At 33.1% G+C, this 14,366-nt stretch overlaps 1 protein-coding gene across 1 annotated transcript in view; it reads right to left on the bottom strand.

Annotated features, from left to right (window-relative positions):
* The window catches only part of Atrnl1 (attractin-like 1), a gene marked incomplete at its 5' end in the record, with an annotated part of 750,654 nt that overhangs the window by 465,312 nt on the left and 270,976 nt on the right, over positions 1–14,366 (bottom strand). Inside the window, 2 exon segments of the mRNA XM_013515898.1 lie at positions 4,682–4,734; positions 11,311–11,404. Coding sequence (XP_013371352.1) covers positions 4,682–4,734; positions 11,311–11,404 — 147 coding nt within the window.

The raw sequence follows: 14,366 nt of genomic DNA, 5'->3' as shown, positions 1-14,366 counted from the left end.
ACTGCTTTTCAAAATTTATGCTTTCATGCTCTCATCAATGGCAACAGTGCCATCTAGTGCTTTATGACTATTTCTTGCCATTTCTAAAGAGGTAGGAGCGCTTATAAGACCTGTAGATAAATTGCCTAATAAGGTAGTCACATACCATATGTGTCTATTTAGTCAAAAGATAACAAATTCACATTAAGATGTGCTTTAACTATAGAATATAAACTGTATTTCAAACAGTACAAAGTATGTTGAAATAAATAAGATATGTCATATTTCTTTTTAGTTTTTTAATGTAGCAAACAGAAAATTTTAAATTACAGGTTATGTTCACATATTTATTTAGGACAGCAGCAAGCTATAAGAAAAGTTATATTGGTTTTTAAACTACAAAAACTTAAACACTAATATATTTCATATCCATAATAATAAAATTTGTTAAATAATGTGTTCATAATTAAAACTAGTTACTACTTTGTGGCATAATAAGAGCTGAAGGCTCAAAAGAGCCAAAAACAAATTACCAATTTTTTAAAAATCAGACAAACATGTTCACATAAAATAAAATTAGGATATCTGAAAAATATGTAGAAGAACAAGAGAATAAAGATAATTTAAATGACAAAGTCTTAGGAGGCTGATGCAGGAAGATTGTTGAGAGTTTGAGACCAGCCAGGGCTACAAAGCGAGCTCAAGGCCAGCCTGAACTGCATAGTGAGACCCTGTCTCAAAAAGACCAAAAATAAATAAATAAATAAATAAATAAATAAATAAAAAGAAAGAAATAAAAAAGAAATTGAACAGTGTGAGCATTAGTAAGGAAAATAATTACATGTGAGTTGAAAGATGTTATATACATATGAATCTATATGTTTATAATGATACAATCAAAAAACTATATTATCTTGAATAATATTCAGCAAACAATTCTTTATTTTAAATGCAAGGATAAATTCAAAAAAGTAAAAGAATAAAGGAAATAAATAGAAATAAAAGGAAGGAATATACAACTTACCCTGACTTTCCTATATGAACTCTACCAATGTTTAACCAAATCACCGATGGGAGAACATATGTTTGTACAGAAGTATTTCAAATAAAAAATTGAATTATCATATCTTTGCAACTCTGATAAATTATAAACTTTGAGTACCAATATCTGGTAAGAGCCTATAAACAAATACTATCACACATTTTGTGGACCTTCTACATGAAAAAACAGTTAAATATTATTTTAAATATATCTAATCTAAATCTGGTTAAGTCTTAATTAAGGGTTTTAGCATGTCAGATTGAAATTTTAAGCTAGATTTTTTTTGTTTTGAGCAGAGTACTGCAGGACGTTGAACAGCAGCATCTTCCCAAAAGCGTTAAACAACATGTTGCATTTTTACACACATATCGATGCTCACAGCAGCAAAATTCATAAAACCTAAATGTTAGAAGGCCTGTATGTTCATCAATAGATGAATGGATCAGAAAAATGAAGTATTTCCATACAATGGAGTACTACATTGCCATAAAGAAGTTAAAGTTTGAGTTAGTGATAGGAAAATGGATGCATCTTGAGAGTATAATGTTAAAAAAAAAATCAGACTCAGAAATTTAAATATTGCCTGGTTTCTTTTATATGAGAAGTCCAAAACTTAAAGAGAGCAAAATAAAAGATAGATAACTGGAGAAAGGAGACAGATCTTTTCCAAATGGGAAAGAGATCCAGAGATGGATGTAGGAGTGAGAGAGGGAAGCAAAAGGGGATGAAAAAAAATTAAGATGTGTCAACTCACCGTGAAGTAATTAATCATTACAAATTGCAAATGTATACTAATAAAAAACAAAAAATTTAAAAATAAAACCAAATCAAAAACTAAAGATAAAACAACACACATGCTAGAACATCTATTTTAAGAAGACAGATTATACTAAGCATTGAGATGATGTAGAGAAATTTTAACTCATAAAATTATTAGTGCAGATTAAAATGGTACATACATGCTGTAAACTGGTGTGAGCATCTCATAAAGTTAAAAATAAGTAATTATACTCCCAAGACACTGCCTAAGGAAAATAAAAGCGTATATCCACACAAAGATCCTATGAATGCCCATAACATGATTTTTGTCTTAATTACCAAATCTCAAAAATAATCTCAATAATCACAATTTGTTAATGGACAAAAAGATATAGGTTCTAGAAATAAAACATGCTTCTACCAATACTACAAATGTAAAATCAACATAAAAATCAATTGTATGAAATGCCAGAAGATAACAGAAACGAAATATTATTATATTACCATTAACGAAGAATCAAAGTGCAGATTATATAAGGGAGAATGTAAAAAATAGTTGATGGCATATACAATAAAAACTATGAAATATCACCAGGATAAAGTATAATTACAAAAAACTAAAGAGAAATGTAATGTCTATGGATGAAAAGATGGATTATATTTAAAGTGTCAACTCCTCAAATTCATCTATGAATTGAACACAAGTTAAATCTAAACTGTAGCATGTACTTTTGTGAAAATTTATAAGTAGAATCGTCAATCTTCCTATATTAATGCCAAAAAATGAATATGCAAAATTAGTTTGAAAATTAAGAAAAAAATTTTAGGATAAATGCTACCTAATTTCAAGACTTATTCAAAACTACACTAACTATGAAAAGTATTGTTGGAATAAAAACAAGCAGAGAGATGTATAGTGTTTTACAAAAATCCACAACCAAACTAAAACTAAAAATTCCATCTGACCCAGCTATTCCCTTCTAGGTATCTCCCCAAACAATCAAGACATCATATATACCCATGCTTACATGTAATACATATATAGCTACATTTATAGCAGCCCAATTCATAGTAGCTTAATCGTGGAAGCAGCCTATATGCTCAACAGGAGATAAAAGGTTAAATAAAATGTATATACACACAATGAATATACACACATACTACTCTGCCATATAGAAAGATAAATTTGAGGCATTTGTAGAAAAATGGATAATGAAATAAATCTGACACATAAGCATAAATATCACATGGTTTCTCTTTCATGAGAATCTTAATGTATAAAGAGAAAAATAGAAGATAATAGAAAGTAGGAATATAGATTTTCTCAAAAGGAAAGGGGATCAAGAGATCGAGGGAGAGGGGAAAGAATGGAGCAAAACAGGATGAAAAAAGGAATTAAAATGTGTTATCTTCATATACCAACTCCACACAAAGAATGTAAGCACTATATATTGCAAAATGTGCTTAAAAAAAAAAAGGAAGAGGGTCAAGATGAGGATAGAGGGAGAAAGGAGGGAAGGTAAAGAGGAAAAAAGTAATTAAGATGTACATGTACCAATTCCCCACAAGGAGTGCAAATATTATGTTGCACAATGTGTGCTTAACACACACACACACACACACACACACACACACACACAGAATGTGATCAAAAGATGGGGGAGAGGGGAAGGAGGTAATGGATAGGGGATGAAGAAAGAAATTGATGTGTTGTGTATATGTAGCAACTTCCCACAAGGAATGTAAACATTATGTGGTATACATATGTACAAATAAATTGAAATAATAATAAATACAGACATGGACAGAAAGGGAGAAAGGGAAGAGGAGATGGATAAAAAAGAATTAAGATGTGTAATGTACATGTACCAACCCCCCATGAGGAATACAATTATTATGTGCTGCAAACATGTACTAATATAAATAAAAATTTTTTTACAGAAAAAAAGAATACTTCAAAAGCAAAAAGACTATAGATGGTATTATGGCTTCTGTTTAGATTTCTCCCGAAAGCCTCAAGCATTCATAGGAGGGGCTTTTTCAGAGGTGGCTGGATGTAGAGTGTGCAACATTGGAATTGATTCATGGTGCGGTGCTAGGATCAAGGGCACTGGGATCAAGGCTGTGAGGGCCACCCACCTTAAGTAGGCGGGATAAGATCTAAGGGATAGAAAACACTATGGATGTTGATTGCTTGCTTTTGCTTTGCTACCTTCTGGCCACCATGAACTGTTTCTCCTGTGCAATCCCTATCTGCCATGCCACTCTGTTTCGGAGCCAGCTAATGATGGATTGAAATCTCTACAAACTGTGAGCTAAGTAAACCTTTCCTCCTTTAACTTTGTTGGTTTGGTATTTTGTCTCAGCAGTGAGAAAAGTAACTAAGACAGATGGTGTTTAGAAATGCTGTAGAATTTAAATTCTTACACAGTGTTAGTGGGAATAGAAATGAGAACAACCATTTGAATATAGTTTCACTGCCGTGTGAGTTAAACACATACTCACCATAAGATCATTACCAAATGAAAAGTGTCTACTGGCACAAAATTAGAGCTGTTTTATGGTCATGACCAAAACTGCAAAAAAAAATCTATCAAAACCACATTTGTTTAAAAGTTAATCATAATGCAAAAACATTAAACTTACCTGAGTCTACTGAAGTTCATTATTTTGTTCCATATTTAGAATAAGCTGTATAGCTACTTTACTATTAGGAAAATGCATCAAATGCATTTAAGAGAATATAGCAAGAAGATATCCTATTTTTAGTAACATATTTCAAATTTTATAAAAGACATAAGACAAAGTATAAGATATTAATGAAAACTAGAGTTACTCAAGATGATTTTTAGTGTATGAAACTAATAATACAAACTAATATTAAAATATATGAATACTTACAATAACATGTTCCTCTAAGTGGATTACCAACATAGCGATTCTCAGAGTCACACCTATGAAAATACAAAAACTTATTTACTATCAAACAATGTAATTTAAAGCCTCATTTTATGCCAAAAATATTCAAAACCTACATTAAACACCTACTATTAATTTTATCAGAAGTTGAAATTTCAGAAATAAGTCTCCAAAAGAATTAATTGTAGAAAGCCGATAAAGGAGCACAAGTGAGAGGAAAATACAAAAATAAACGTACCTGAGAGGAATATAAGAGATATCAAAACAGTGGGATAAGATTACGAACTTTGGGATATGCATCAATTTTTAAAATGAGAAGGAGGTAAATGTATTAATAAAAGTATACTGCTGTTGCCAGGTAGAAGAAAAAATTGAAAATTTATACATCTACATTTTTTACTTGTGATATTCTTTGAAATTAATCTATTTTTCCCCAGTTTTTACAACAATGAATCTATATTTTTAAAAATCTCCATAGTTGTGCTGAAAAAAATTTTGTCTAAATCAACTGACCCAGACAAATTAGATAATATGAACTAAATTCAGGGGCTCTAACTTTTAATTCATGTAAGTAGATTATTAAAAATAAAAAAGACCATTTATATTCATGAGATCTATGTTAAATACATCGAAAATATGGTTAAGTATAGCAGTGAGAGAAAAATATGAATTTTTCAAAAATTTTTAAAATTGTGCCAGTCTCTATTTAAGAATAAAACTAAAACAACAATTGCTGCCTATTAGAAATATGCATTGGCTTTATATAATGCTATTTCTTAGACAACTTCCAAAGCAAATTTTATAGTATACATATTTTATAGAATATATATATTCATAGTATACATATATTTGATAGAATATATATTTTATTGAATTATATTTCATATAATACAGAAGCATATATTTTATAGAATATATATATATGAGTAACAATGAAGTGACATTATTCAAATTAAACTGAGTTTAAAGAGGTAAGAGAGAACTTCTAAAATGTTTGTTTTTAGTAAAACTCACTAGAACAAAACATTTTATAATACATAAATATTTTAATGAATGAAGATCCAAATAGTAGAGATCAGGGACTATGTTAGACTCCTAAAAACAGTGTTCAGTGCAGATCAGGTTTACAAAAGGTTTTAGATAAATAGGGACCAAATAGCAAATTAACCCAAAACACCATGTTGACAATTCACTTATTTAGCCAATAGCCCTGCTTAATGAACATGAGGTATTTAAAATTATTCAAGTGGAATCACAGTAACTGAGGACACCAAGCAAAGAAATAGAAATTGTTCATGAAAGAGTACAAATAACCTGAAACAAATAACCTTAAAATTTCAAGAGTTTGCACAGTGGAAGTTTGACTCAAGTGGAAAGCACAATGGGGTATAGGGAGTTTGGGAGAAGGCCTTGCACCGTGCAGTCATCAAGACCCACATTGTTCCAGGGCTCAGCATCACTAGTCACCGGGGGAATAACAAAAATAAAATACCACCTCACCCAGTATAAATGGCTAGGATAAAAAACATTAACAATAACAGGTGCTGATAAGTATATGGAGTTAAAGGAAGCCTTGCATTCTATTAGGTGTAAGGTGAATTCACAGTCATTATGAAAAGAGTATGGGGCTTCCACAAAAAGTTAAAAATGGATATACCACATGATCCAGGAATTGCACACCTGAGATTGCATTCAAAAGAAATGAAATCAGTGTGTCTAAAGAGACATCTGCACCCCAAGTTCACTGTACCACTCTTCACAACAGCCAAGAAAAAGAAATCAGCTAGGCGTCCACCAACTGATGAAAGGATCAGCACACATAACGAAATGCGATTCAGTCATAAAAATAATGAAATCCTGTCCTTTGCAAGAAAATGGATGCAACTAGAGATAATTATGTTAGATGAAATTAGTCAAGCATAGAAAAGCATCACATAATCTTATATGTGGAATATAAAATGTTGATTCCATAGAAATTCACAGTGATTATCAGAGGCTGAGGTGGGGGAGTGATTAGAAGGAATGGGAAAATATGATCAACAGGGTAAATTGCACTTAGGAGTAGGAAGTTCAAGTTGCCATTGAACCACAGAGGACTATAAATAGTGATTAACATTTTATCTCTGAAAAAGCAAGAAAATGGATTTTGAATGTTTTCACTCATGGAATGATAAATGATTGACCATATAGTTTAGCTTGATTATATAATGTATACATGTATGAAAATATCACCTAGCATCACATTAATATGTACAATTTTTTTGTTGTTGTTTGTTTTTTTTTTAATATGTACAATTTGTATGTATCAGTTAAAAATAAATTTAAGGTTTTAAAGGGTATAATACACAAAGTCTATTTGATAGGCCAAACCAGAAACATGTTTTTGTTTTTCATATGCAGTAAATGTTAAGTTAAAATTTATCAGTGGTGTCTTCTGAGCTATTAGTGTATTTCCCTAAGGTACATATTAACAGTGATAAACAGATTTTTTAAAGAATTAGGGTCTTGCTGTATTTGTTTCCCAGCCTAGCCCCAAATCTTCAGTTCAAATTGCACTGGCTTAAACATGTGTTTAAGAAAATCAGTGTTATTTGGGGGATCCATATGAGTTCAAATACCTTATCCAGCAACTTTAGAGAAGTAATATGTGTTCTGTTTCCCCACCACTCTTCCTGTTAAATAGCTCCAAATTCCACTGGAGAGAGAATGGGGGAATATTTACTGTGTGCATTGATTTGTTGATAGGGGTGTTTTCTCAAAGGAACCCAACCTCTGATTGGTTAGGCTCTTGAAATCAAGATGCAGGTCAGATACACAGAGTCTTAACTTTCCACTGGTGCACCTGATAACTGCCTGCTTCCTGGCTGATGGTTTGTTTTCATTCCTGGTAATATAAGTTAAGCAATAATCTAGTTGTGTTTTTCATCACTCTTAGTCCTTACTGTAAACCCCTGCCAGCTAAGATTCTCCAGTGACCATCTGGTCTTCTTGACTATTAAAGTAATCATATCTATGTTTAAGAGTTACCACCTGGCTTTTTTTTATTCTGTAATTTTGACATGCCCTTTGACACTAGATAATATAGAACCCCCACAACATCTTCTACCATATACTGTGCCTTACAGAAAATAGCCACCTGCTGCATTTCACAAAAACTCCAGAGTTCCCCTCTGTTGTACTCCTTACTGTCCTATGAAGGAAACACCTGAAGACATCCAGGGAAATACAGCCAATTAATGGGCACTATTTATTCAATGTTCTCATCAACGCTCAAAATGAAATATTATCCCCACTGTGAAACACTGAGGTGGAACCAGATGAAGGTTTTAAGAGATTATTAGGTCATGAAAGCTCTGCCCTCATTAGTGGATTAATCCACTTGTGGATTAACAGATTAATGAATTATCTCGAGTAAGTCTGTTATAAAAGAAAATTTGAGCCTGTCTTGTGTATGTACTTGCACTATGTGTTTTTCTATGCCCCTGTGAGACATTGCAGATAGCCTCATTAGCAAAAAAGGCCTTCACCCACTGGAACCCCTTAACCTTAGACTGCCCAGGATCCAGAACTATGAAGTGAAAAAGTATTCTTTGAAAATTTCCAAGTAGAGGAAAAAGATGCTCTGAAGAGGATAAACATCTTTTCATGAAGCATAACCTTCAGATGAAATTGTTGCATTGTTTCCAAGGAAAGGGGAGCTGCTCTACTCCATCCAAAGACACGGGACTGTTCTTCCAACTAGGACTATTGAGGGTGATCTGGGGTTCAAGTGCTGAAGTGATATGTTTAAGAATCCCCACTCAAGGTCTCAGAGTCCCACTTCTTCACATCAGACAGTGACTTTGGCATAAATGAACTGTCATAGCTGAGCTTTTAGTTTCATTTGCCCTCAATCAGCTTTATGATTAAATTCTGGGTATGATTTTCAATATTATCTTCCCTGTGCCTAAAGGAAAGAGATGTCTTTAAATGCTATCATTTAAGATCTGTTGATGATCATACCATGGGTTGAGATGATGAAAAGTTCTTCCTTCAAGGCTTTATACAGAAAAATCTTCCCAAATTTATAATTCTTATAACTATTACCCCTCATATTTTTCAAACGTTAACATTACATAAATACCAGTGCTTCTCCTTCAAGCTATATATTATCCCAACTGAGCACAGATAAGATTCTTAACAATTACTATCCACATCAGCATAACCCCCCACCCCACTTACAATCGGCATCCTAGTCCTTAGTGCCATCTGATAAACCATCAAATGGAAAATCTCATAATGAAGGTCTGTTATCTAAAGCCACATCCAGTAGTAACTGACTCCACAGAGCTACCTCACCAGGTATTGAAGAATGTATTCTTAAAATCTTCCCTAATTATTTTCATGAAAAACTGGTTGAATTTGTAAAAGGAAAGACTCTAAAACACAGACAGATCCACCAATTCCATGGCTCTCACAAGCTTCACACTACTGACACGCACAGTCAACATCTGGCAATTTATCAACCACCCTCATTAATTGCCAGTTTCCAGATGGTTCCACTCCAGGTAAGCAAATACATCTCGTGTCCCTCTGCAGCCTCCTGCATCTTTTTAGATTTTTAGCCATTGGTTACTCTGTGATCTCAAATCTCTAATGGCTTCCAGAAAACTCATGAATTTGTGTAAGCGTAAGGGTGGAGTAAGGTTCTCCGCACCTTTCTACATCCTTGAGAAAATCTGGAAATGCTACTCTTGCATTCTTTTTTTTTTTCTTTTCCTGATACTATTTCCCATTCATTGTATTATCTTCTTTATCTCAAAATTTTACCCATTGTACAAGTTCCAGCTAAATATTCCTTGCTTGAATTTTCCTTACCCTTCCAGAAGGAATAATCATTCCCTATTTAGTTTCCCACTAAAACTTCATGTCATTCCAATACATAAATTCATTAAAAAATCATATTATAGGAATGACACAACAGTGCCTAAATAAATTCACTGTAACAAAGAATACAGACAAGTACACTGAAAATATAAAGAAGGAATTAGGAGATAGAAGAACAAGTTTTAGGTAGTGAAGGTTATGTAAAATACAAAACAGTATATAACCTATTCACTAAATACATAAAGCCAAAAAATTATCCTGAGAAGAGGAAAGGTTCATAGGCATATCAAATAACTAATAAAATAAATTAATATGTTATACTTTGTCTGCTACTTCACTGCATGGCAGCAAAATACTTTAGGCAAATAAAATGTGTTACTCACTTTCTTTAATAGAATTAAGCACTAACTTAATTGTTTACTGATTTAAATGACTATCTATGCTCCCTAACTAGAATATTTTTTCCAATATAAGGACACCATGGCACATAATTGCTTCAAGAATGCTGGTGGTATTCTGTACTATCCAATACTCAAAGTTAAATGAACAAAGAAAAAGGTAATGAGTGGAATTCAATCTACTATTTATAAAATATTCTTTACAAATAAGTTTTTCTGCTTTCCCCTCCTTATAAAAATACACAATTAAGAACATGTGCAAAATGTACTTTTGACATTTACAACTATACATTTTCTGAACTTCTTACATATTAATTCCATATTATATAAGCTGTAAGCTCAAGATTTCAGTGAATCAAAACACTATTGTCTCAACTAGAAACAAAAAAAATGCAGTACTGAGTAGTGACTATGGGGGGGGGGGGCATACGGTAATATCATTTATGTAAAACTACAGTAAAAATTTCTCTGTGTTTAGGATCATTGTAGAAACTCATAACTCATTTTTGTCTATAATACTGTAACTATAGTTTGGAGAAATTATCTTCATTTTTTCATATTGTTATCCAATCAACAAAGAGTTTAAAGAATTCACACATTATAACTGAGATCTATTAGACAACTTGAGCAAGTGAAGGAGAATGGTACAAAATACAAATGTAAGGTTTTTGTTAGAGAAATTATTTGGAATTTCAAAACAGTAAGTAAAAGTAGAGAATTAAACCAAGTATGATATGTTTCTAAACATGGGGCCCTGTGCAAATTCACGGGTCATGAATCCATAATTTTGGCTCTACTCACTACAACCAAGCTTCAGTCTTATAAAATATTAGAGGTAGTCTTCTGTTTAAAACACAGGATTCTGATTTAGTTCCATTGATTTTTAAGACCAAAAGACCTTCTTTAATAGAAATTGCCCTAATACCATATATGATTTGACCTCCCTTTTAACTTCATCAGGTATGGAGAAAGAATAAAAACTAGTTGTTCTCACCTCCTCTGAACTTGAAAACCTATGATACTTCAGAGGACCGTCAAAAATAAGACCATGTAACTTGAAATTATTAAGATAATTCTATACTAAATAATATATCTTAAATAAAAACAAAATATTCAAAAAAATCATGTGTGACTTCTTTAGATATAGACAGCCAGATGTTCTACTTCTTAAACTTTTCCTATTCTCACAAAATCGTTATAGTTGAAATTTATTATTTGTGTCAATTATTAACTTATATACATGAATTTGCATGTACATAATTCAAAATCATAAAAAACATCACTTTAAGAACATAATGTATATAATCAAGAAAAAGAAAAACAATTTTAAAAATCATTTGTACTTACAATTGGCATTGATCACCTTTTATTCCTTTAGTTGTACAGAAACATTTTCCTGTGTGCAAATGACAAATATTTGCATGGCCGCTACAGGTACAAGCTGCAAGTTAAAAACCAAAATAATGTTGAATATTCCACGTCAGAAACATATGAAGTGTGGTCAAAATGTACAGTAAATGTTTAAGAGATATATTACAGACAAAGGCGCACTGCCATTAATTCCCTTCAAAACACTTCCCCTCACTTCAAGCATTTATCTCATCATTCTTGTCACTTTTTGAAATGGGTTTCTATGAGTTAAACTAAGAGGCTTCGAGTACAACAGCTTAGTTTCAGACTGTATACCTATAATCTCTAACTTTGTGACTTTAAGCAATTTACTTATCCAGTAAGGGAGGAAAGTCCTAAACTCATATATACAGAACATTTAGAACAGAGAAAGAGAGAAAATGTAGCTTCCACATAGGTCAGAGCTTTGATTTTTTACTTGATCTAGACAATTTTACTTATTTATGTAAACGTGTTTGCAATTTAAATTCTTCAAGATTCCTTCTATTAAGTAACAGAGAGTCTGGGATCTCATACAAAGTCAGGGAAAATTTATTCTGCTGAATACATTTTCTGAAAATAACAGAGAAAAATATTGTGTTTTGATTACACTCCATTAATCTTGTCTGCACATCCTATCAATTACATATTTATTAGCAAAAAAATTTTTGAGAAAATATTCATAATTTTGTGAAGACAAGAGGTTATGGTTGTGATTTTAAATTGTGTATACATTTTATTCCTATGAAGCTGTTAGTAACTCAAACAATGAGATGAATACAAATAAAACCATCTAAAGACTAGAATTATTTCAATATACCACTTGTATCAGACTATATGGTGCTTCCTTAACCATCTCATCAATTCACACTACCAGAAGGAAACCTGAGCCTAAATCTGTGTTCACACATTCCTTGTTTTTAAAATCAGCACACAGAAATCACTTACAACGTTTAATGTTTTATGAGCAAGTGAGGATATCTACAGCAAATTCTTAAAAATAATGTCACACAGGGCAAGGAAGGCTCCTCACTTAAAAGCAACAGACCAGCACAGGACAAAATCAGAGCAGCGAGCCTAGTTAGAGCAATGAGAAAGCTCGCCTGGACACATACAAGGTCACACAGTGAGCTGAACAGAGCAGGTCCTGACTCCACTCAGAGTACACTCAGCAGTGAGGAAGTCCCCTGACAGCAAAGAGCGCCTGAGCAAACCATATGAACCAGCTGATGCTGAGGTGGTGGAGCACTTCATTTCCTCCCATCCAGAGAGAGGGCTCCAGGTGATCCCAGCCTTCTGTACCTTGTCTACATTCCTTCACCTTCTTGTCACGCTTCACAGTCCTCACCCCAGGAAATTTGAGAGCTGAGGGGCCGTGGCATGGCTGAGGTCCAGGTATAGAGAGGAACTGGAATTCCCTTCCTCTTTTACCTGGCATACCCAACATGGAAGGTGCAGAAGATAGAGCAGGCAGGAGGGAGAAAAAACAGATACAAGAATTGAGCTATCCTCAGGCCCTCAAGGGAAGTCCTAAATCCAACCTGGCAGCTCCTGACCTGTGGTCAATGATAAGCAGTGCTCTGAAAGCCAGGTCTGCCCCTTTGTAATCTCAGAGCCTTCCTGTGGTACGGGGAGGTACCTTCTTGTTCAGCTTATGGGTCACATTGCAACAGTGGAAGTCTTGATGGTGGTAGAAGTCACACGTTAGGCAGTGAACAGCTTCCCTAGTTCTGTGGCACCCTTAGCTAGGAGGTCTGTGCTGCCAGGCTCCAGCCATTCTAAGCTGGCTCAACTACATAGCAAGACCTTGTCTCAAAAAAAATGGATAAAGGACTTATAAATCTCACAAAAGAAGACATACAAAAAGTCAATGAGCTTATGAAAAAAATGCTTATCACCACTAATCATTAAGGAAAAGCAAATTAAAATGAATAAAAGATTACATTATGCTTGTTAGACTAGCTATCATGGTCTGATAAAAAAAAATGAAGATAAACGCTGGCAAGAGAATGGAAAAAAGAAGACCCAGGTACACTACGGGTAGGAATGTAAGTTAATACAACCATTAAGGAAAACAGGATGAAGGTTGCTCAGAAAATTGAAAATTGAGTTGGCATATGATCCAATAATCCCGCTGCTAGGAAAACATCCAAAGGAACTGAAATCACTATGCCAAAAAGCATCTTTACTCTCATGTTTGTAGCAGCATTATACACAGTAGCTACATTTTAAAAAAATTTATTGGTGTAATTTAGATATAAATAATTTATTTTCATCATAGGGAATTTATACTTGTATATATCTTGATTCCTCTTTTTTTCCCAAATCCCCTTCCTTCCCTTTAACCCCTCTTCCCCTTCTTATTCACAAAGCTTTGTTTCCATTTTATCCTTCTTTTGTCATTTTTTTCCTTTCCCCTTCCTTCCTTTCCCACTCCTCCCTCCCTCATTCCCCTTCCTTTCAAAGAGCTTCTTCCTTTCACAATACCTGTTATACATGCTTTGCTTCTTATTTACACTTTCAGTTTCTCACACCAGATTTTCAAGCTACCGAGCTGACCATCATCAGGTGAACAGATGAAGAAAACGTGGTATAAGTATACCCAGTAGAATACTATTCAGTTTTTATAAAGAAGAGTCTGGCATTGGTTTCAACATGGATGAACTATGGATGACATTATGCTGGGTAAAATAAGCCAAATACAAACACAAAAGCACTACATGACACATTTGTGTATCAAATCTTAAAAAAATCAAACAAATATAAGCAGAGTAGAATGGTGGTTACCAGAGACTGGAAGATGAGGGTAATAAAGAAAAGAGATGCTTGATCAAAGAATGAAAATTTTCATATAGACAAGAATAATGATCCTTAATGACCTATTGTATAGAACACGTACTATATAATGTATATGTCAAATTTATTCAAATAAATTTAAATGTTTTCACTACAAAAAATGATATGTGAGGTCATTGGTTAATCAGCTATTGGTTAATTATTTATATATATATTTA

Source organism: Chinchilla lanigera, unplaced genomic scaffold, assembly GCF_000276665.1.
Source record: "Chinchilla lanigera isolate Chin_1 unplaced genomic scaffold, ChiLan1.0 scaffold00030, whole genome shotgun sequence".
Taxonomy (NCBI): Eukaryota; Metazoa; Chordata; class Mammalia; order Rodentia; family Chinchillidae; genus Chinchilla; species Chinchilla lanigera.
The sequence above is the reverse complement of the archived record's forward strand: the minus strand, read 5'-3'. Positions and strand labels throughout refer to the sequence as shown.